The sequence below is a fragment of the Acomys russatus genome, chromosome 10, assembly GCF_903995435.1.
Source record: "Acomys russatus chromosome 10, mAcoRus1.1, whole genome shotgun sequence".
NCBI lineage: Eukaryota > Metazoa > Chordata > Mammalia > Rodentia > Muridae > Acomys > Acomys russatus.
Genome location: NC_067146.1, coordinates 64,968,605 through 64,994,555, shown reverse-complemented (window position 1 = coordinate 64,994,555; position 25,951 = coordinate 64,968,605). Strand labels below are relative to the sequence as shown.

At 37.9% G+C, this 25,951-nt stretch overlaps 1 protein-coding gene across 1 annotated transcript in view; it reads right to left on the bottom strand.

Moving 5' to 3' along the window:
- Positions 1–2,825: 2,825 nt before the first annotated feature.
- The window catches only part of Herc6 (HECT and RLD domain containing E3 ubiquitin protein ligase family member 6), a 63,849-nt gene continuing 40,723 nt past the window's right edge, over positions 2,826–25,951 (bottom strand). Inside the window, exons 14-23 of the mRNA XM_051152292.1 lie at positions 21,046–21,150; positions 20,042–20,146; positions 14,455–14,589; positions 12,326–12,469; positions 10,350–10,516; positions 8,378–8,441; positions 7,649–7,719; positions 5,679–5,862; positions 5,482–5,584; positions 2,826–3,957 (exon numbers count right to left, since the gene is read on the bottom strand). Coding sequence (XP_051008249.1) covers positions 3,746–3,957; positions 5,482–5,584; positions 5,679–5,862; positions 7,649–7,719; positions 8,378–8,441; positions 10,350–10,516; positions 12,326–12,469; positions 14,455–14,589; positions 20,042–20,146; positions 21,046–21,150 — 1,290 coding nt within the window. The 3' untranslated portion in view covers positions 2,826–3,745. The remainder of the gene's footprint in view (positions 3,958–5,481; positions 5,585–5,678; positions 5,863–7,648; positions 7,720–8,377; positions 8,442–10,349; positions 10,517–12,325; positions 12,470–14,454; positions 14,590–20,041; positions 20,147–21,045; positions 21,151–25,951) is intronic.

Below are 25,951 nucleotides of genomic sequence, written 5' to 3'. Positions count from 1 at the left end.
TACATACATACACACACACACACACACACACACATACATACATACACACACACATACACACACACACATACATACATACACACACACACATACACACACACATACATACACACACACAGACACACACACATACATACACACACACAGACACACACACATACACACATACACACACACACACACACACACACACCATAAGGGGGAAAAAGAAATAGTTAAATTCAAAGGATGTGAGAGAAACTTTATTACCAAAGTGGGACGGGGCAGGGGACATGAGTGTGATAGTGGGAAAGGCCAAAGGAACCTCTTCACAGATCATCTTTGGGGGGCACCTTTTCCAAAAAATCTTCTTGAGGCATCTCAGCTCAATCACCAGAAGAAAGGAAACGTCTGACATTTTAATAATCTCCTAGAGGTAGCAGGACTTCAGTTTAGCATAGTGTAAGTGAGAAAAGGCGTGGAGAAGCCAGGCACTGCTTAGCAACATCATGAAGAGTTTCTGTTAGGCTACAGTACAGGCTGTAGAAAGGAAAGCAGTGTTACTCTCTTACCTGCCTGTACTATCAGAGAGCAAGCTAGGGGGAACAGATGGAGAAGGGCTATAATTTCCTGCTAGCATTAATTATTTTGTACTCTCCGTGTCCCGGAAAGCACTGTCATGAGGCATGGCCTGATTCAGGCTGTAGGATCTGACTGAAAGGTACAGGCCTCTGCTCTTATCCAGGACAAGGTTATATAATTATGTGGCAGAATACTTTAGCATGTATGGAGCTCTAGATTCTACTTCCAGCTAAAAGGAAAGAAGTTCTTGGTTGGCCATATGTTGTTGGATTTACTTCTGACTTTTCAGTTCCATTCTATGTAATCTACTAACCTGTACCCCCACCCACCCACTCCAAGTCACAATCTTTTTCAGTCTATACTCAAAGTGACCCGCAATATCAGAATATATAAACCCCCTGTATTAGTTACTTTTCTATTGCTATGATAAAACGTCATGAACAAGGAAACATACAGAAGGATACATTTGTTTGGAGCTATACCCCAGAGGGATAAGAGTCCATCATAGTCGCAATGGGGAAGTGTGGCAGCAGACAGGCAGGCAAGGGTAGTGCCTGAAGCTTGGACCTTGATTTATGAGCAGAAAGCAGACCATGCAAACTGAGAATGGCGCATGGCTTTTGAAATCCCATAATCCACCCCCAATGACATACTTCCTTCTGCAAGGTGATACCTTCTAAGCCTACCCAAACAGGGCCACCAACTGGGAACCAAATATTCAAATACCTAAGCCCATTGACCATTTTCATTAAAACTACCATACCCTTCAACATTGCTCTTTTAAATTATGTCTTGGCTAGTCTGAGCCCTTTGCATAATATACATGAGAATCAGTTTATCAATTTTTTCAGGATAAAATGCTGGAATTAAATTAAATGGCCACATGTGTTAGTCGGTAGTCTCAGCCTTTCTGGGTTGGAGACCAAACAATCATTCAAAACAGTAAGCAACACAGCAAGTCTCACACACGGACACAGACAGACAGACAGACATGTGCATGCACATGCAAGCATTCACACACAGATAGACACACAACACACACACACACACACACACACACACACAGAGGCAAATATATACCATATAAACACAGACACATACCATACACACATCAAAGAAACCTACGAAAATGGCATGTTGCTATCTGTAAATATGATCTCTTCTGTGCATATTAATTTATGACTTTTTAGTTTCTTTCAACAATATTATTTTTATTGTAAAAATATGTTTTTAAAACCTTTTTAAGAAAATGGGAGGATACAAGGGATGGGATAACCATTGAGATGTAACAAGAATAAATTAATAAAAAATTTTAAAAAACCTTTTTAAAATTACCCTCTGATATTTTCTATTTTTTATATTGTAAATGATGCTTTTTTTAGTGTATGTTTGTGATCTTATTTCCTGAGCTCTTTCTAAATTTTCTTAGTCTTTTTTGTAGACTCTTCTACATAGTTAATATAATATAAAAATAAGACAGTTCTTTGTTTTTGCATTAATGTCTTTTATTTTATTTTATCATATAAATCCATACTCAGAATACAATGTTACATGGACATGATAGGTCTTCTTGCCTCCTAGGCAGTGGGGAACGCTCAGTTTTTTTGCCATTAAGAAGTTAACTGTATGTATTTATCAAGTTGGCAGTTTCCTTTAGCCCTGGTTTGCTTTTTACATGACTAGGTGTAAAGTTTTGCCCAGTTTTTTTTTCTGCCTATTCTGAGGTATTATGCAGGTGTTCTTTCCTATTAATGTGGTATATTTAGTTGATTTCTAGGGCATTTCTACCTTATTTCCTACTTGGTTGTAAGGCAGTATCTCTTCATTTTATTGGATGTGATCAGCACATTAAAATGTAGTGAAGGATTTTGATGTCCGTTTACATACCATATCTATGCTTTTGTTGTGATATCTTTGGTACTGGAGCAATGCTGGGCTCAGATAATTAATTGAAGAGTATCCCTTATTCTAAGGACTTGTTGAATTTTGTTGTTGCTGTTGATGACAATCATTTTATAACGTTTAAAGATCTATATCTATAGTTTATGTGGTTTCCTTTGAGTCCAGAAATCAACTCACTTATGAAGTCTGATAAAATGTCATGCAACATCCTTCCAGGAAAGGAACTTTTACGATGAGGGCCTGTCACAGTCCAGCGTTATGGCAAATTATATGAGTTTATGAAATCATTTAAAAGTTGTACAATGCAATTTAAGTTTTAACAATAAATAGAGCCAGTATACGATACGAATCGGTCGTTTCCCATAGTGGTTATGTTGCTCCATTAATTTACCCTGTAGCATCATATTAAGACTATCTCAATTTCTTCACACTTTCCTGAGTACAACTAGGTATGATTCCCTTATTGTGCTCAGTATTTTACCAAAATAACAGCATCTACATTTAAAATGACTTCTGGAATACTATCCTAAATATAAATATCTTCCAAGGACTGTAAACTTAGATATTGAAAATAAATTATTTAGCATTTACTAAAATCAGAACTCTGAATATATTCCGCAATACAAAATATATATCTATATGCTTCAAAAACATGTTGAAAGCTGGGTATATTTTTGTTTATATGTCTAAACTTGTGAATTCTTTAAATTAATGTTATTTATACAATAACATTTTAAATAATTACCATTTTGTTTATTGTCCAGTTTATTTTTAATGTACATATATGAGTGTTTTGTCTGCATGTGTGGCAGTGTACTATATTCATGCAGTGCCTGAGAGGCCAGAAAAGGGTGTTGGATCACCTAGGACTGGAGTTACAGGTGGGATATGAACAGCCATGTGGGTGCTGGGAATTACATTCTGATCTTTTGGAATAGCAGCCAGTGATCTTAACCACTGAGATTTCTCTTTAGTCCCCAATACTGAATATTTTAAATACTAATATACTATTAAATGATAATTGTTGTTCAGAAAGTATTTCAGCCAAAACATTCTAAAATAGCAAACTTAGGAATACAGAAATAATTTTACAGAATTTTGTTTCACTAAAATATTTAGAACTTATTTATTCTCAAAAAATGTCCAATTAATTGCAAGTAAAATCCTTTAACCTCTTTCATTAATTAGATTAAGGAAAAACAGAAGATATTTTCCTTCCAAAAATGAAAGACCTAATTCCCAAGGCCATTTGAATTGCTGGGAGGTGATTATTTCAGCATCACTACTCTGAGACAAATCCCTTGTTAGAGTTGATTGCAACTTGAAGTGCTTCCTTCATTCTTTTCATTGTAGAATATTTAGGCAGGTCTAGAATATTGTGACATGTCAATGATCTTAGGTTATCTTTTTCACTGAAAGTTTGAGGACAACGGAATACTATTCCTTCGTACTGTAGGCCTTTTGCATGTAGCCTATCACGTCCTGTAAGAAAAACTAGAAAGGAATACAATTTAGTTGAGATTTTTTTCATCTATGATAACTCAAGATATATATATATATATATATATATATGTATATATATATGAAGAAATTAATGATAACATTTAATAAATATTGAGCTCACATTTTTGTTCTTGTTCAGAGAAAAGTGCACAAGGGCAGGCAAAGCCTAGAAAAGTCATAACATTTTGGTTTTGTCCTCTATAAATTCATGCCGTGAATATATGTGCCTTCCCTTTAAGAATGATCTTTAACATTAAGAATGAGTATATATGTGCCCTATCCACCCCATTCCCAGACTACATCTCAGCCAGCATCCCTGGAGGCCTGTTGCCACACAAGAAAGGCAAGCCCATAGCCTTTCCTGCATTCTCAGAGGTCTACAGCCATCAGAGACTACCAGATACGACCACTCTACCCACAATTCCTAGCCTGACTTGTCCTCCCAGCAAACCCAAGAGCAGTAAGCCCTGTCCAGTCCTCTATGTAACCCATTCCCTGCCCACAGCTTAGTCTACATTCACAGAGGCCTGCTGCCACCCGGGACAGACAGGTGAGACCCCTACACCCCAGTAAATATTACTCAGAATGAGAGATAAAAATAGACATAAAGTAGATGGAAGGAGGGAACTGGGTGAAAGAGGATGTAAGGAGGGGACTGGAGTGGGGCTCAGGTGTGGGGAAAAGGGTGGAGGGCTGGGAGAGAGAACTAAAATCAGTGGGAGGCATCTGTGGGAGAGAAAGAAACTCCAGAGAGTCTATAATTGTGACCCTAGGTTGGATGCCTACCAGCAGGATATATGGAGCAAGAAATTGCCACCTCCTGTAGCCAGGTTGAATTTCCAGTGGAGGGATGGGGACACTAATCCACACACAAAACCTTTGACCTAGCCAACCAATGACTGACTCAACTGACAGAGCCCACCACTGACACTAATAATGATATTCTTCTATTCTTGCAGATAGAAGGCTAGCATAACAGTCATTTGAGTGGCTTCACATAGAGGCTATTGAAAACAGATATAGAGACACAGAGCCAAACATTAGTTGGAGTTCAGGGAATCTTATGGAAGAGGTGGAGGAAGGACTGAAAGAGCCTATGAGGTTCAAGAAAACCTACAAAATCAAATAACATGGACACCTAGGGGCACACTGAGATGGAACCACCAACCAGAGAGCATCCATGGTATAGTTCTAGGCCCTCCACACATGTAACAGATGCACAGCTTGGTCCTCATGTAGAATTCTAACAGCAGGAGCAGGGGCTGCCTCTGACTCTGTTGCCTGCCTTTGGATCCCTTTCCCATAAACAGACAGTCTAGCCTAGATTCAATAGAAGAAGATATGCCCAGACATACTTGATATGACCAGGTAGGTTGATACCCATTGGAAGTCTCCCATTCTCTGAGAAGAAAGGGGGAGGGGGAACTAGGAGAAGATGAGGGAGGGGAACATCCTAGTGGGATCTTAAAAAAATAATTAATGAATGAAAAAATTAATATCTATTATAGTACTTACAGAGGAATTTTTTCTTTTCATCCAAAGTTAATTTATGGAAAGCCTTCCAAAACAGTAGAATAGTTGGATGTGATTTTTCATATCCATAGCAATACTGTGAGTCCTTGAGAACAAGAGAGAAAAGAGTTACAGAAACTTCTGGAGCAATGTGGATCAGTTATTTGGAAAAGTTAGAGGGCACTTAGGTTGTCACTTACATTTTCAAATTTTTTCCAGTCATAATTATCATTCCCGATTAGTGCTGTCATTAGTTCTTCAGGCTGGAAATACTTGATTATATCCCAGTTACACACCTTATAAAATCCTCTATGAAATTCCTCATAAATTGTCTTTATAGAGATGTTAAAAATGTAATCAACACACTTAGAAACATAGTCTTTCCTTGAGGAAAGAAAAGTAGAAACAATGATATACCTCATCAGTGACATATTATCTGTTCTGCTCTTTTCACTCTATTGAGAAAAAAATATATATTTATTTTGTGTAGCCCACAAGTCTATGCAACACAGGGAAGTGAAACGTGACCAACTAGGACAAAGGTCCTTAGAGAATATAAAAGAAGGATTCAGACTTTAGAGTGTTCTCAATTTCCTTATTGGGAAGAGGAATTGTAACTCCAATCTGAATAAAGTGCTCCTTGACTTTCAATTGGGATATGTCCCAATGAGCTCATTAGACATGGAAAATGCATTTGATACATCTAGCCTATAGCTTAGCCATTTCCCTTACTGGCTGCTCTCCAGCATCATAAGGAAGTACTGTACCACATAGAGAATGGTCAAAATAAAACCCAAAATGTGTGGAGTGTGATGACTATGGGATGTCATGTGCCTTCACATCATAGGAAGCTTCTTTGCCTCGATGTATTTCACACTGGTCTTCCTGCCTCTTGAGAGCCATGCAGAAATCCTTTTCTCCAGCATATCATGCTTCCTCTTTGCTGGCAATTTCTATCCCATCATCAGATTTTCATATGAAAATGAAATGAAATGGAAACAGAAGGGCTGGCCCTTCTTTTCCTCCACACATCTTTCTTTCATCAGAACATTTGTGGAAATAAAGAATGGCCTTGCAGTATAATCCACACATTCCACAGTGTGCTAGATTTCCCAGTGGCACATGGTAAAGTGTGAGTGTGGATTGACTCTGTCCTGCAAGCAATTTATGTGTTGAAAATTATTTCTTCCACTGTTGGGTAGTGAGAAAATAAAAACTTGATCTAACTATAATGTTATGGTGAGGCCTTTGTAAAGTGATTAGAGTTACACAAAATCATCACAGTAGAGCCCCATGATTAAACTCTGGTAGCCTTTTATGGCGAGGGAGGAAGACCGAAAGTGACACATGTTCGCGCTCCTTATGACTGTCAGGTACTTCCCTCTCATACTCAAGATGTTGCCCACAAGAAAACCACTCACTGATATGGTCCTTGAATTTGCAGGACTGTGAGATAACCAAAACTCTTTTCTTTATTATGTTGCCCACTATTTGATATTTCATTATAGTAATGAAAGTACACTAGGTGGGGTTGCCACTAGACACATGGTAACTCCTCCAACTCCTTTTAAACAGCCTATTTCAATCACCTCTCTCTGATGTACCTATAACTAACCCTATGCTGCTAAATGTTCAGTAACTAGTTTTTCAAAAGAAAGGAGAGGAAGGGTGGGATGTAAGGAGACAGAAAGGAAAAGAAATACAGAAAGAAGACAGAGGAAAGAAAACCAGAAAAGACAGAAAGAAAAATCCCATTTTAATGTTTGCCAAATTTTTGTGCTCTAATATGCCTGCCATGGCTGACTTCAAACTACTAGTACTTTTAGGAATAACCTGTAGATAGTGATGAAAATTTTGTAGTCAGATCTCATAAGCTGGTACCAGCTGGTTTACTTAACACACTACATGATGGTCTATTTGAATATCAGCTTTCTGCCTACTAAGATATAAGTTATATATTTTGTCTTTTTCATAGCTCCACCACCAATATTTAAATAGTGTATGGCATAGAATAGGGACTAAAAGATATCTTAGATGACACAGACATTTATCCATATAAAAGACAAATAACTAAAACAAACATCCAAGAAGCTCAAATATATTTTAAATTCTATCAATATAAATACTTTATGCCTATTAACAGTATATATATTTAGGTCTGTAATCTTACTTGTTGGCTTCCTTCACAGGTACAGAGATCCCATTTGGAATTAAATCAACATCTTTTTGATCCCAGTATATCTGTAACCAAAATGTAATTGACTGATAATCATAAACATAGGTCTGCTATTACTGTCCATACATCTTCCCCATACAATTTAAAATGACTACTGGAGATGGATAATCACTTTTCAGTTCAGTCTTTTGTTTGCTGTGATAGTCTATTTATGTAGCCCAAGGTGGCCTCCAACTTGCTATTGCCTTGCCTCCCCATCCTTCTATGATGTACCACCACATTCAGCTCCAAACTTCAATCACAGACACAGACACACAGACACACACACACACACACACACACACACACACACACACACACACACACGGCTTTTTGTTTTTGAGGTGTTTGAGACATGGTATCTCTATGATGTCCTGGCTGAGCTGGAGCTTGCTACATAGGTCAGACTGGTCTTGAATTCACTGGCCTTGACAAGGCTTAAGCTACAATGACCTGGCAAATAAAAAATTTATATCTTCCTTAATACATAAATTATCTTTTAAAATATGGATATTACATATTAAAGGTTCTATAAAATTGTTTTTAAAATAATAGATAGTGCTTGGTGATATATCTTAGCAGTATAATATTTTCTTAGCATGGGTTCAACATTACTAACTTCCCCTTCCTACCCAAAACAATCAGATTAAAGACAACCTGTAATCTCAATTTCTTGCTACTCACAGAAAAATACATGTTAAGTTCTTCAATGTCACCAGCCTCACAATTTAGAACTTCTTGCAGATTCCTATTGAAAAGATGCAATTTAAAATACAATACATTGAAATTATGAAATTTCAAAGTGATAATCATTCAATAAGTAAGTAATGTAGACATGAACAAAATTCAGTATAAATTTCCTTTCTTACTCTCTCCCACTCATCTTCCTAGAAAATCTCAATTTAGAATTTGATTTGTTAGTCTGCTCTACATCATTGAGACCACTGTGTATTATATAAATGATTATAGAAAGGAGCATTCAATGACTAAGGTGGGAGGATTTATTTTTCAAAGTTGTCACAAATAAAGGTTTTCATCTAGTGAGTAATGACTGCAAACACTATTAAACATATCCCATGTCCAGAATAACCTCCCACAACGAGAATTAAAACAACCAGATACCTGCCAGGTGTGGTGGTGCATGCCTTTAATCCCAGGACTCGGGAATCAGAGGCAGGTGGATTGCTGTGAGTTCGAGGCCAGCCTGGTCTACCAAGCAAATCGAGGACAGCCAAAGCTACACAGAGAAACGCTGTCTCAAAACCCAGAAAACAAACAAACAACAACAACAACAACAAAAACCCAACCAGATACCTAAGGTGATAGCTCAATGGATGCTCTTGCCTAAGAGGGAGAGACCCAGGGTTGGATCTCCAACCAAAATGTTCAAAACGTAAACCTCCAAAACGTAAAAATTGCTAATGTTGAGAAACTCTGCTCTAATAAAAAGTTACCATTAATGGTCCATGAAAAAAAGGAATGATTTTGTTCCATTTGTTGTCAACAATTTAAGAAAAATTTGTTGGCAGAAAAGCGGCATTTCATGTACATCCATTCACTTACGGGTTAGCCTGAGCATGCTTTCATTTTTGATAAAGATTTTGATATCTATATATGCGTGTGTGTGAATATATATATATACACACATATATACATATATATGCGCTTATAGCACTAGATCTCTATAAATCATGTGTATACACATTTATGGCATTAAATCAATGTATAAACCACATATATGTACTCACAGCACTTTATTTATAAACCACACCAATATAATGTACTTATAATACTATATTTATAAATTATATCTCTGTATATATACATACTAATGTACTATATTTATAGACCCCATCTATAATATGTACCTATCACATTGTATTTATAAATCACATATCTAAATACTTATAGCACCATATCAATTTATAAATACATCTATGTATATTCTCTTATTGCACTATATTTATGTATATATGAAGTTATAACACTGTCTGTTTAAAAACCATCTATCTATACATATATGCACTTAAACCACATATATATGAACTTAAAGCACTGTACCTATTTATAAACAATATACATACACACTTATACACTACATATGTTTGTAAGCCACATGTGTGTATTCACTTATAGCATTATATGTATTTATAGAATAAGACAGACGACCCACACATATCCTGAGAACTCCCCTAAGTATGTTCCACCTTGATAAAGAGCCCAGGTCCAAGGCAGGTGTGGTGGTGCACGCCTTTAATCCCAGCACTTGGGAGGCAGAGGCAGGTGGATCTCTGTGAGTTTGAGGCCAGCCTGGTCTACAAAAGAGTCCAGGGCAACAAAGGATACACAGAGAAACCCTCTGTCAAATAATAAACAAAACAAAACAAAACAAACAAACAAACAAAAAAAAAAAAAACCAAAAAGAGCCCAGGTCCAAAGTCTTTATTGTATTAGTTCTTATGATTAGAGGACCACCTGACTTTTCTCATTTCTGAAGGGTTACTCTATTGCAAGTCATACTAATGGAAGCTCATGTAAAGGGCTCACAATATTAAGATTGAAGACCTTTCCTGTGTCTCTTAGTGTGTCATATTTTGTATACTTAAAAAAGCTGAGGCTTAATGTTGTTGTTAAAAAGCAAATTATATGTACTTACTTTCCCAAGAGAAAACTGAGTTTTTTTAAATCTTCCAAAGATGGCTTTTGGTTCAGAAGCTTTTTGTATAATGCAAGTGGAAAAGGAAGGTTGATAGCCTTTAAATTGAGTAGGGAGAGTCCACATAAGATACCAAATAAGAAATAGTTCTTCTTCTCAAACTTAGGCTGTAAAACAAAGTTGAAAACAATCCCTAAGCTATTGTAAGTAATCAGATCTACAAAGGCACAATTAGATTAACAAATAACAAAGTTTATCTTCCTTTTCTACTTAACATCACAAGTTAGGCACAAATTGAGTTTCAAAGGAATAAAAAATTCCTACTCTTTTATAAGCCATAATACAATGGAAGTTTCTTCCATAATCTTATTTCTGTTGTTTATGTTTGTTTGTTTAATACATGTAGGATGTTCTCAAAACTCACTGTACAGCTGAGGGTGACCTTGGACTCCTCTTGCCTGTACCTCCTAAGTGAGGAGTTATAGCCATGTGCTGCCATGCCTAGCTTCTTTTATAATTTTCAATATAAATTAACAATACAAAACATTAAGTAAATGAGTTTTTGGCTACTGATAGTGTATTTGAAATGCAGAGCCATACACTCAGGTGGAATTACAAAGTTTTCATGAGAAACTTTAAGGTCCTGACCTTCCAATTCATAGAGAAAAGTCAGGCTGAGGAAGGAAGAGTGTTCTGCACTGACACTTTAATTTAGCAGAATGAATGCCAGATGAGCGGTATGTCAAGGATGTCTCCATCTAGCAGTGCAGCCCACATGGGGCTTAGCACTGGAGTAGCTCTCACGGGGCCACTTTCTCACTCTGGCATCCGGTCTCACTATGTGGCTTCTTCGCCTGCAGAGATCCTACCTTGATGCCTTGTGCCAGGAGACTATGAGAGTTAATGGATGTCAGCACCATGCCCCTGGACTTCTAGAACTCTGCACTGAATAGGCTTACTCTCCTTAACAAAGTACTCAGGGGGTTCATTAAAGAGATGCCAACAAAGACAGACTAATGCAGCTGCTGTTACTTGTCTTCTCTGAATCTTTTTGTCCTGGTTAGAAAACCAAAACAAAACCACAAAAACACTTCCCAGACCTAAACTTTAACCCAATGGAGGGAGTGTCCCTATTGTGAAACGCCAGTGCCATTTTTGCTGTTAGCAGGCTAATGAGGTTCAATAACTCACAGATTCTTTATTATCCCCACTCTTCTTGCCCTACCCACTCCTCAGGTAAACTTCTGAGATGAATTAAAAGCACAGTACAATTTTCAATGGCCTCTCCTAGTCAGTTTCCTATCCTATAATTTGTAATATATACTTTGGTTCAACTTGGTTTTGCTGTTTTATCAAGCCATATACAAATTAAAACACAATTGTGTATATGTGTGCATGCACGTGCATGCCTGCCTGCCTGTCTGTCTGTCTTCTCCTAAGCAGAACTATGCTTAAAAGTGAGGGCTTTGCTGAGTGTGGTAGACCCCTTTAATCCAAATACTTAAGGAAGTGGAGCTAGGAGGACTGTAAGTTCAAGTCTAGATTGGAATGCATAGTAGAATACTGAATACGGTAATGTATAAAAATGAAAAAATATTATAGTCAAAGAAATCAGCCAAATTTTCAGAATTAGCAGCTTTTTCTGGTAGTTCACCAACAGTTTCTACTAATAATTCTGTATTATAACTCTCATAATCAAGGGCATATCCCAAATAACTATCCCTTAGAAATTATGTAAAAATTTTTAGGATATCCATGACATATAGTATCTTTCCACAGTTAAAAAAATTCATGAATTATGGACACAGAGCAGGACATGGTTTCCTACATGCTACCATATCATGCCAACACATAGCTGCTGCTCTGTGGGTGAAGTGTTAATACTCAACACAGAGAAGCCAGTCTTGATGTTACACTATTGCCTATGGCTTTCATATTGCAGCAACGTAATGTTTTATGAGAAAGGTATAACTTACATTGACTGGAAACCACATGCTGGAACCATTTTCAGGATACATAAACATTTCATATTTGGGGTCTGTCATCTCTTCAAATATACAGTGGAAGAACTCTGAACTCACCCCTCCACTCTCATGACGAATTTCATTAACAAAATTAACCTAAGAGAGAGAGAGAGAGAGAGAGAGAGAGAGAGAGAGAGAGAGAGAGAGAGAGAGAGAGAGAGAGAGAGAGAGAACCTACTTCAAGGATCTTATTTAAAACTCAGCTTTTTGCTCTTTATGGGAAAGCCTTTAGCCTGTTCTGACACTCGCAAGTTCACTAGAACTGCCAGATCTACACACAGGTTTACATTCTCACACTCTGTCTCCCTTCAGTTTGCTGCCAAGCAGTGAAAGCCAGAAGCCTATTTATTCTCAGGTCATTAAGATAGTGAGTGCTTGGATCATTTACCATGGAAGAAGAAACAATACCTTGATATAAATTCTGATATGCCTCAAACCCCTGAGCCATGAAATTCTCCTGTTATTTCACCTTGTTGTCTGTCTTTGTCTTATCTTTCAGACTGAGCAATTTGACTCTCATGTGCTGGGTTCTCCAGCCTCTATTCAAAGTCTTTCTCTTTTTTAACAGCTCTCCATACCTCTGGATCTGACGGCCAAGTGCTGACTTGACTTTACTCTGCCCGGTCTGATAATTTCTTTTCTGGCTAATTTAATTTCTTTCATTTATTTGTATATCTAATTTTTGGTGCTGGGGATTAGATTGGGCCCCCAGGGCATGCTAAGCAAACACTCTACTAGTCCCAGGCCTTATATTTTTCAATATGCACATCCTTGAGTTTCATTTCTCCAGTTTTTGCTCTTCTGTTCTGTCTGAGAAAGTGTTCCTTCTGATGTTTGATAAAATTCTTTGGCCTGGTCAGGATTCATGGTGAAGTCAAGTGTTAGGAAGGACAGTCTTGTCATGCTTAGTCTATTTTGTATCTGTCTTGAAGTTAAAATCTTCCTTAAGGGAAAGCCATTTCCTCCAGAGGAAAGAATTTTCTACTGATAACCTCACAGACAAAGTATAAGAAAACTAAATACAAAATGAGTCTGGTTTCTAAAATAAAATTATTTATTTGTTTTCTATTTTAATCACATGCTGAGAACTAGTCCTTTCTGGTCTGAGTACTATCCTCTAGGATCTGTTTTCTTTTGGAGTTTACCACCTACCCTCTCAGCTGGTATCAGGAAAATCCGCTCCCCTTTGGACTCCAGGAGTCAGCTCTTACTCCCATTAGTTAGTATTCTGTTCTGTATGCAATATGGCAAATGGCCTGAGGTGCCACACAGTAAACACTCTACAGGCATCCACTAAGGATTAAATGAGGAGGGGCTGGAATTGAAACCTACATTGTAGAAAGTCTAGATCCTCAACAGGGGAAAGTGCCTGCTACACTTGTTACCTTCTGAGTGCATGAACAGTTCCAGTTCTTCCCTGTTTCTTGATTGAATTCTTTTGAATGTGATTTTGCAATTCCTCCCATTGAGAGGTTAGTATATTTTCCCAGCCTTTGGCTTGGATTCATTCATGACCCTTCTTTGGCTCAAACAATACTTAACAATTACTAGCTTGCATCTCCAGCACTGCTGTGAGCAGAACATGCTTGTTGGTCCCAAGAGAAGGAAGGATATATAAAGCATAACGCAATGTCCTCAGCCAGTAATACCATAGCATAGCCAATATCTATCTAGCTGTTAGATATGTGAACAAACTCAAACGAAAATACATATGGCTGGGGAATGTAGCATAGTGGTAAAGCACTTGCTTAGCATCTGCAGAAACCCTGGTCTTAATCCTAGGATCATACATACGAACACATATTCATTTAAGAAAAAAAAAAGACACCTAGAGGTTCAGCTGGACTAGAAGATTTGTAAAATAAATTGTTGTTTTTATGTCATTACAGTAATCAATAAATGAGTTAACCTGAAATTCAATATATAATTAAACATTCATTCCATTCTCTCAAGGGAAAGGGGACATTTCTGGAAAACTTAAAAATAATTACCAAGTTTGTGAATGCAGCTCGTTAGTTACAATTGCCCCTTACACACACGCGTGCACGCACACACAAATCCAGTGAAACATTTTTCTTTACCGTTAGTGTTTTTCTAAAGTTTGAGACTTCAGCTTGTCTTAACTGACGCATGGTGTCTTCAACCAGGTGACTTCGTCTGACTTTCAGTATAAAGAATGGGGGTATCATGATTTCTGGAGATGCCATAGCTTCAGACTTTTGGAAAAAGAAAAGTTTTAGTTCGTTCTCTTTTGGATCTTAAGACTATATCAGGGGTTAAACTGAGAATGGTGAAGCATGCCTAGAGCCCCTGGGGGTGGAGGCTGGAGGTTTGAAAATTCAAGATCTGGGGCTGTTGAGATGGCTTGGCAGGCAAAGGAGCTTGCTGCCTAGCCTCCGAACTTCAATTACTTCTCTGGAGCATACATGCTGAAGGGAGAGAATTGACTGAAACAAGTTGTCCTCTGAACTCCATGTGCAGATGAGATGGTAGCTTACACAATTACAGAACATAAACATAAAACAGTTTTAGAAAGAAATTCAAGCGATCCAAGATGGTGGCACTGACCATGCACAGTATCTGATCTGCAGGACAGAGCCTAGGGACCTGGCTGGGAGCAACAGACTACAAGACCTGGAGAGCCCTAGGTGAGAGGGGTCCACACAGTGCAGAGCACAGGTGGGTCTGGCCTCAGGCCATCGAACTGGCCCCTGGAACACAGATGCTCAGTAACCAGACACTGGCCACATACCCATCTGATAGCTGCATCTGCACTCTATATCACTGACTCGGTATCTGGGACTGAACTATGGGCGGTGAAACACCAACATCTGGATTTTCTGGCCTGGAGAGAACCCAAAAAAGAGGGTGGATCTGACCTCAGACCACCCCACCAGTCCAGTGAAAGCCTCATGGCCGGTCCTGCAGCCTATTGCGGGCACTATCTCACTGAATTGTGGATTACAGAACACCAGGGGGAAGCCCAGAGTGTGGATCTGGGATTGATCTGATTTCAGATCACCCCTACAGTCCACAGAGGCAAACAGGACCCACACAGAGTCGGGGGAGGGATGCAGTGTGGATACATTCTCTGACTATGGTGTGGTAGCTGTACTCTCTGGAGGGACTGAACCATGGCGCAACAGCCTGAACAGATTGGGCAGAAACCTAGCTAACTGCCACAACCCAGGAGGTAGTCCCTGTGCTCTGGTGGGACTCAACTGAGGTGCCATGGCTTGAGCAGATGGGTAGAAACTTAGCCAAACACCCCCCAACCACCCAGCGGGTGGTTCCTACACTCTCAGGCAGACTGAACCTAGGACCCAAAGCCCCAGTGCTCAAGGGCAGAGTTTCCAAAGCCAGCCAAAGGCAGGATAACCAACTGTACCTTCGCTACCTCAGACTGAATCTTGGGCTGTAGAGCACAAGCACCTGCTGGCCTAGTGGTGAGCCCAGGGTGTGACGCAAAGCCCCCTGGAACTGAAACCCCACAAGAAGAGCAAGCATCAAGGCTGGTGGATCTGGATCCAGGGGGACCTGCACAAACTACTGTACCAACCAATGACAATGCATACAGGAAACCTAGACCCTCCCCCTAATCAGATTTAGCCTATGAACAGTGTATTCTCCACATGTGTGTGGAGAGGGGGAGCTCATTCTGACATGAACTCTGGTGCCCCCTATTTAACTAGTTCTCCTTGGAGGGGAGGCCTTGTGGCACTCAGAAGAAGGGTAAGCAGGCTACCTGGATGAGAACTGATAGGCTGTGATCATATGGTGGGGGAGAAGGTTCTGTCACAGGCCTAGGTCAAGGTCATCTGTGACATATATCATGTTCAAATTCAAGGCCAGCACAGGCTACCTGGTGCCCCTCCCCCCTTTTTTACAAAAAAATATGTCCTATAGATTTTTTTAGTACTTCTTTATTATTTACTCCTTTGGTTTTGCTCTTACAAAAGGTCTCACCATAAATTTCCTCTTACTCCTAATACGCCCTGTCAACCTCCTGAGTGCTGGAGTCATAGGCACAAAGCATCAGGCTTGATTTATACTTAACATCTTTTGTATCTTAATGCTACCCTTCTACATACTTATAATTTAAGAAAGGTGTTGTTGAATCTTTACATTTGCAGGATCATACAAACTGTGGCACTTTATGTTCATGTGCAAAAAGTAGCAACTTGGAATGAACTGTTAAGTAATTTTAAATTGATCCCTTACTATGGTACTCATCATTAATGTTGGGATCAAACATGGTAAGAGCACAATTTACCATCAGCCTTTTGAAGCCTAGTATGAGCGTATAAAGTTCAGAAATTAACCATAAAGGCTGTAGAAGAGATAAGAATTGTTGGCAATAGGAAGAAGACAGAGGGAAGACATTCTCTGAGAAGATGTTTTCTGTAAATTATAGCCATCTGCTTTGGAAGTCTCAAAAACAGTGTCTCAGGAAGTCACACCGCAATGGGGCATTGTTCTGAGCATTCTAAATGGGAGTGTCTTGAGTTTTCCTAATTTGTCATTACTCCTTCACTACCATAGACATTGGTCTTGTTTCTGCTAAACTTCTTTGGATTAGAATACAGCAGACTTGGCTGCCTTTGATTTACCCTTCAGCACACCTCTGAACCTTCAGGTCTATCACATGGACAATAAATCAATGTTTAGGAATCATGAGTTAAGACAGTTTCCTTGTTGCCTACCTTATAACAATGACAGTTTGATTAATAGATAATCTAGGCCAGGTGTGTTTGCCCATATAAGCTTCCTACCATCTTAGGTAAGGGAACATGTGACTCGGGGCTGGGAACCATACTTCAGATCTCTGCTACTGCCACATACTGAAACATTTATATAATTCTGGGATATTGTTCTGTTATTCCTTGTGCTTCTTCCTCCTACCCCCTTTCCATGCCTGTCCTTTACTGACTCCTGTGTTCAGGAGTCTGCAGTTCTCAGACGCTCCAGCAACACTGACTGCTAGACAACATTGCCCATGGTTCTGAGTGACACACAGTGGCCACTGATTATAGCAGGCAGAAATACCTGTGATTTCTTTTGCTTAGTGAAGGCCTAGCTTGAAAATCTCCATCTTATTCTACTGCCCACATTATCTCCAACTGTTCATTATATATGAGTCTTCCATTTCTGCATTATTGCTTTGGAATTGGTTAATTTGGATTAGTTAGATTAGTTTGGAGCATAGTTTTGACTTTGTACATCAAACACTTTGGAAAACAGAACTGTGAAGTTTGCTTTCCAAGTGCCCATGAGAATTACTATTTGAAATGATGTCTTAGTCCTTCATGATGTATAACTTGTAAAAGTTCACGTATCTACTCATTAGCATGATGACTATACATTTCTATAGAGGAAAATACTACATATGGAAGTAATTGTTTAAAGGAATTTTATGAGAAGGTTATACTTGGGAAGAAAAGACTTTACTTTTTTCCCTTTGCCACAATGTCTGGCAGATGAAAATAGGTATGGCTTGGTCAAACTGACTGATGACACAGTGATTAAAAGGGCCTAGTAACAATGGAGGGAGAATCTTTATCCTTGGAATATTATTGTGAGAATATTCCTTGTGTCTTGATTGCTTATTGTAATTACCTGGAATTTATGGCCTGGTGCATTTGCAAAAGTCATATGTAATTAATGAAGCATAAAAAGGGAATATTTTGCTGTAGAAATGGTTTCTTTTGTAGACATGGTACCCTAGACATTTTTGTCTTATACATATGGCCAATGCTGTTTAACTTTACAATATATACAATAATGTATACGATGCTGCATTCCAGTAAATTATTAAAATCTAGATGTCATAAATCAATATGACCTTTCCTGAGAAATGACCTAGAAAATGTTTGGAAAATCCTTAATATAGTGACTAGGGAATTACTCATATAAATATATCTGTGTGTCAATATATTATATACTATGTGCACATTGTTTATCCCTATATAATATGTAGACATATATATGTTATATATAATGTGTGATAATAATACAATTGTGAGGAGGGTCAGAGAAGAAAGTAAGTTCTGTAATCAAATCAGCCATCATCTAAAAATTAGGAAATATATTTCGATATATAGGGTATATATGTCATATAAGGGCTGTGTACTCTGTAATCTGTTATTAGTTGCATGTTGAGCAGTTATGGAGCCATGTGTTAATTGACATGTATTGTAAGTAGATTCTTTGATGAAATTTGAGAATTCACTAATACTCTATGGATATAGCAATAAGTCATTAGTAGTTGTTTTAATACTATAGCCATTTAGCAGAATAATAAGAGTAAGCTGTTCTCTAGGACTTCTGACTACTTAGGCACAAATTTCTTGGCCTTGATAATGGTGCCAGGTTTAATCTCATAGACTGAGCTTTAAATTGAATCAGGAAATGGTTGGTTATTTCCATAACACTCATGCCAATATTGCATCAGCTAGTATATCTTGTCAGGACTGTAATTACTGCCACTTGCAGGATTCATTGCCAGGCCAGACTGATGGTTACTTTTCTCTCATCGCAGTGTGCATAGCACTTTCTAGGACCATAAAAGCTAGCCAGTAGGAATAAAGCTTCCCAGTCAGAACTCGGTTGATTCATTCCATGTTCTATGAGCCAAGTGTTCAGTGTTTTCAGTGATATGGTTGAAGTCATACCCTTTCCCAATAGGCTCAGGGAACTTCACAGAAGAGGAGTTGGAAATATTGTAAAATCCAGAAACGGTGAATGACTACAAGGAAAGTGTTTCTGAAGACAATAACACATAAACTCACAGTGATCCTGACAGCAAACTCAGTCCACACATGATCCCAGAATGAAGTCATGCGAGAAATGTGAGTACTAAATCACAACCCTGCCTGAAGAGATATTTCTGTGTCACAACTGCTGGGAGAGATGTGACCCCTGGTAGGCTCTACACCCAAGAGTATTTGAGCAACACAAATTGGATTGGGGTTTAAAAACAGGAGGTTGGCTGGAGAGAGAAAAAACACTAAATTAGGTAGGTAGAGAGGTGAAGGTGGACCTGGGAGCTGTTTGATGAGTACTTAATATAATAAAAATACACTTTATGATATTCTCAAGGAATTAGTAAAATAGTACTAAATATGTTTATGCTTGTAAGTCAAGCTCTGAGAAACTAAAAAATCTAAAGACTAACACTAAGAATATAGCAATATATGAAATCAAATAGAGAAAAAGTGGAGAGGAAAAGAACAGCTTACTAGATCTAGGCAGGATATCTAAGTTCACTGCATGAGTTGTTCTTGGTTGGTACGACAATTTGTGCCCCCAACCTGGGTCCAGATCCACCAGCCTTGATGGTCTCTTTGTGAGACTCCTATTAATTAGCTTTTAAATTGGACCTCCTGGAAGGTAATTAGGCTATGGGACACTATCCTTGGGGGGAGGGCTTACTATTAGCCTCACAGAATGGGTTATTTTTTTGTGAGAACAGGTTGTTATAAAGTGAGGCCATACCACTTTTTAGCACATGACAAAATTCTCTTTTGGTTCTCCTCATGTTTTAATACTGGTGGTAGGAGATAAGGTAGTGAAGAGATGGGAACAACCTCCTCACGATTCCTACCTCATGTTGCGGAACCTCTAACACTTTGAGCTAAGTAAATCTCTTTATAAAGAAAACATACATACCACCAGTTTTGCAGATGAGTCACATTTCATTAAGTTAATTTTGAGTGTCAAGTCAAACATAAATATAATATCACCGAGAGCAACATCAGAGAATTCTATAGGTAACTAGAAAAAGAAAGAAAAATAAGCAAACATCGATTTTGACAATTAAAGAAAAAAAACATTTATTCTTGTCCTTAACTTCATCACTTTATTTACTGCTAGGATGTTTTGAGTCTATTTTTAAACATCTAATTATATCAAAGAAACCCCCTTTCTTACTTCTTCCTTCCTTCGTTCCTTCGTTTGTTCCTTCCTTCCTTCCTTCCTTCCTTCCTTCCTTCCATCTGTCTTTCCTTCTTTGTTTCTGAGAGAAAATGTCATATATCCCAGATTGACCTCAAACTCACTATGTACCAGAGGATGAGCTTGCATTTCCTTTTTTAAAATTATTTTTTAAATTTTAAATTATTTATTGTTTTAAGTTTATGGGTGTTTTATTACTGCATGAATGTTTGTGTACCATACACATAGAGTGTCTGTAGCATTCAAAATGCTAGAAGACAACATCTGATCCCATTGAACTGGAGTTACAGACAGTTGTAACTTTAAACCATTCTAGGAATGGAAACCAGATCCTCTGGAGGAGCATCCAGTTCTTTTAACTAGTGAGCCATCTGTCCAGCCCTGACCTTACACTTTTGATCCTCTGTCCTCTACCAGAGTGTAGAGAGTATATGCATGCACTGTCATACCTGATTTATGCATACTGGAGATCAAGAACTCAGGCCTCTGTTCATGTTAAACAGGCACTCTCCTAAATGAGCTACATATCTAGCCCTAAGAGGCATAGTTATAAGAAAAAAAGATTGTTTTACAAGCAAAATGCTTAAGTTTTCAATGGCCGTGCAATTTAGCAAATTTAGTATTATAATAAGGATACTTTCTGATCTAGAATAACACAGTTACTAACATGTCCTTGTTTAAACTGTGAACGTACTTACAAGGAGTTATGTTATACTTACCCAATTTTTATACAATAATAATATTTTGTTTCCCACTTCAATGAAGTGGAAGATGTCAGAAAGCTCACTTAAGATGAAAGTACTTTCTGGAAGTTGACAGTTAGCCTTAAAGAGAACATAACGTAGAATTTCATTTTATATTAATAAATTATATAACCTGTGATAACTAGATTTATATGCACATCTGAATATGCATTTGTCAGTGATGAAGTAAGTGTGTTTTAGACTAGTTGAGTTGGGCTGGATAACCTTCAGTGGAAAAATCAAAATCTGTCACTCAAGTATTTGCCATCTGTCAGGTGGTGGTGGTCCATATTTAATCCCAGCACTGGTGAGACAGTAGCAAGTGGATCTTTGAGTTAAAAGCGAGCCTGGTCTACAGAGTGACTTCCAGGACAGCCAAGGTACACAGAGAAACTCTGTCTTAAAACAAAACAAACTGAGAGACAAAAGGAACCATCCAAACCAGAAAGCAGCAACAACAAATTTCCATCCACCTGGTACCTAGTGGTCATTGAAAAGAACCCTGGTTTCTCCAAGATGTCTTTTCTAGTTCCATCTGTAATTCCAGTTATGTGGGATCTAGCAACCTCTTCTGGCCTCTGCAGATATTTGCACACAGGTGGTGCAAGCAAAACACCCATACACATACATTAAAAATAAAAGTTTATTTGCAAAAACAAGAGGTTGTCTACAAGTATGGATTGCCCACTTGCAGGCAATCAGAAAGTGACTACACATCTAGGAAATGGTTTCTGATTAGCTATGTTTGTAAAGGGCATGACAGGGGTTCCAAGAAGACACAATGCTTACAACCAATCATTTCATAAGCATGCATGCACAACTTACATGTACTACATGCAAATATATATAGTAACAGAAATTGTATTATTCTTAAATTATAGGATTATATGCACTAAAACTAAAAGATAGAACTAAAGTTTAGTATTAATGGTTAAATTTAGCAAGATGTTTACAAATAATAACAAATAGTTAGAAATTTAACTTTCAGATGAAAAGGTAAAACTGGAAGCTGTAGCTTAGTTAGTAATGTTTGCTAGCACGATTGAAGCCCACTGTGTGAGTCAATTCTCAGTCCCACATACAACCAAGAGACAAACCAGTCAATAATCTCAGCTATTGGGAGATAGAGAAAGGTGCAAGGTTATTTTCAGTTACGTTGTGAATTTAGGCAGCCAAGGGACCAGATGCCCTGACAGAGAAGTACAGACACTGTGATGAAAAGATGAAAAGACACACAGAAAGACAGAGATATTTTACCCAAACTAAAAATTGAGAGATGGGTATAAAGACAAATGCCTATAAACTTAATACTTTGCAGGCTAAGGCAAAAAGACCAAATGTTCTGGGCCAGCAATAACTTGATAGCAAAACCCTAGTCCCCAAACAACAACAACAGCAACAACCAAAGTGTTATGTGCGATGCAGCTTAGCTTTATGGTAGAGTGCTTGACTTGCATCTGTGAAGCTGTAGGTTGCATCTCCAGCACCAGGAGAGAGATAGAGATAGAGGTAGATAGATGAGCAAGAGAGGGACAGAGAGACAGAGAGGAAGAAGGATGGGTGGATTGATGGAGGCAACAATGCTTTAAAAGATACCACTGAGAAGGTAAAATATATCCATAGAGTAAAAGAAACGTATGATTAAAAGAATATGCAGAGCTAGAGAGATGGCCCAGAGGTTAAGAACACTGACTGTTCTTCCAAAGCTCCTGAATTTAATTCCTAGCAATGACATGGTGGCTCACAACCATCTATAATGTGATCTGGTCCCCTCTTCTGGCATGCAGGTGTACATGCAGGAAGAACATTATATACATAATAATAAAGAAATAAATCTTTAAAAAAGAATATGCACATATACAACTATATACACATAAGCACACACATATAATTATAATTCAGTAATAGAAACAAATACAAACAAATTAATTTTAAAATATGCCAAACTATTTAAATAAGATATATCAGTCAATAACTATATAAAAAGATGTTCAACTTTATTAACTATTAGTTACCAGGAAATTGCAAATCAAAATCATAATGACATACCATTTATCACCTATTACTGGAGAATAATCAAAATATCAGGTAATAAGTAGTTGAGAAGAATATGAAAACAGAAATTTCAGACTTTTAAAATATGAAAACAAAATTGTGCTGGTCTTTGGAAAATAAGCTACTAGTACCTCCTATGAGATAGCTTTCCTATGGCTCGACAGTACTACTCTTACCTGTGTGTTGCAGAGAAATTAAAACATTTATTTACAGAAAAACTTGTATACAAATATAAATGATCCATAAGTGGAAATAAAGCAAATACCCATCAGATGCTAAAAAGACAAAAATATAGCATATTTACACAATGAATGAGAAGTCTTTAAAATATGTAATAGTGTAATCAACTAAAGAAGATTTGAGTAAATGGAGAGATGCAGATGAGCAGACCTCAATTTTGTAATATCATCTATTCTCTTTATAAATATTATATACATTGAAATCAATGCCAAGTGAGAAACATGGCTAACAACCCAACAGACTATGTGTGATGATATAGTCTGCACACTTGGGAGACTGAGGCAGTGGTCAGCTGGGAAACATAAAAATATCTTTTCCACCAAAAATAAAAAATGAAACAAAACAAAAACCCCAATAGACAGAATTTGGAAAATAACAAAGTTGATTCAAATATTATATTAAACCAACAATCCTAAAGAATAAAAACCTTGACCTCTCTACCACATAGCAATATTTGTTATATAAAAAAAAAATACAGTAACTACAACATTTTTTTGGTTTTGTTTGTGGAAGAGTCTCATGTAGCTCAGATTGGCCTCAAAATGATATCTGAGTGTGTGTGTGTTTGTGTGTGTATGTGTGTGTGTACATACAGACAGACACACAGACATATACATACACTTATACAGACCCACACAGAAATGTGCACACATGCTTTGTTTGGTCAGCAGGACAGCAATGACTATTCAGCAACATATGGACCAATATGAGAATCATAAAAAACCAGTATGAGTATTCCACAGGTGAGAGGGGTACAAATCGTGTGGAGAAAAGTTCAGTCCAGGCTCTGGCCACCCGGCAAAAATACAGAAAAGTCCTGAGTCCCCACTGAAATGGACTTGAAGCCTCCAAAATCCTGGCATGCACAGCAAGCCTTGGCTAGCAAAAATATCAGTGTCTAACACTGACCAAACACCATAGTCTGGATCACAACTGGATCTGACTTCAGGTCACTCAGAAAATGCACCCACAGAAAGATCCTGGTGTCCAAACAACCACAGGATGCTTGGGTGCATGACATATGCCCAGTGGTGGCAGGCAGCTTCTGAATTCCCAGGGTGCAAGTGAGCCTTGGCCCACAAAAACACCAGCGTCTGTGGGTTCCAACTCTGAACAGACACCACAGTCTGGAACACAAGTGGATCTGACTGCTGGTCACTCAGGAAACCCACCAAAAGCTATGGGTGTCCAAATAGGCACCAGGCACATGCTCAAACCAGAGGCATCACAATGGGAAAAAGTCAGCTTAAAAACACAAACAACAATCCTCAGGACTACCTGATACCACCAGGAACCAGCAGTTCCACTACTACAACAAGCCAAGGAGACACTATGGCATCCAAGGCACAAGAGTAGGATTTCAGAGCTGAGGTTATGGAAATGATAGACGCCTTGAAGGAAGATTCCCTGAAACTAGAACAGGAATACACAAAGAAAGAAATGAAAGAATTGAACAAAAAAGCTTAGCAAAGGGCGAGAAATGACAATCAAACAGGAGAAAGGAATGAAAAAAGGTTTCAAAACCTAAAAATTGAAATAGAAGCAATAAAGAAAACTCAATCAGAGATAATCCTGGAAAAGGGAAACATAGAGACGAGAACAGGATCTGTACACACTAGCATTAGCAACAGAATTCAAGAGATGGAAGAAAGAATATCAGAGTTAGAAGATATGACTGAAGAAATGGATATAGCAGCCAAAGAAAATGGTAAATCTAAAAAGCCCCTGACACAGAATATCCAAGAAGTCTGGGACACTATGAAAAGACCAAACCAAAGAATCAGGGATAGAAGAAAATGAAGACTCTCAACTGCAAGACCCAGAAAACATTTTCAAAAAAATCATGGAAGAATGCTTCCCTAATCTAAAGAAGAAATGCCCATAAATATACAAGAAGCTTACAGAACTCCAAATAGATTGGACCAGAAAAGAAAATCTTCCAAATATATAATAATCAAAACACTAAATTTATAGAACAAAGAAAGAATATTGAAAGCTGCAAGAGAAGGAGACACACCCAAGACAAGTTGATGGCTAGAAATCATCAAACTCAGGGCTGAAATCAATAAATTAGAATCAACGAAAAACAATTCAAAGAATCAATGAAACCAAGAAATGATTCTTTGAGAAAATCAACAAGATAGGCAAACCTTTAGCCAAACTAACTAAAAGGCAGAGGGAGAGTATTCAAATCAACAAAATTAGAAATGAAAAGGGCGACATAATGACAAACACTGAGGAAATCCAAAGAATCATCAGGCATTACTTCAAAAGCCTATATGCCACAAAATTTGAAAACCTACATGAAATGGACAATTTTCTTGATAGCTACAAATTAATAAAACTGTATCAAGATCAGGCAAACAAATTGAATAGTTCTATGACATGTAAGGAAATAGAGGCAGTCATCAAAAGTCTCCCAATAACAACAACAACAACAAAAAGCCCAGGAACAGATGGATTCAGCACAGAATTATACCAGACTTTCAGAGGAGAGCTATACCAAGTCTCATCAAACAATTACACAAAATATAATCAGAAAGAACATTTCCAAACTCATTCTATGAGGCCACAGTCACATTGATAA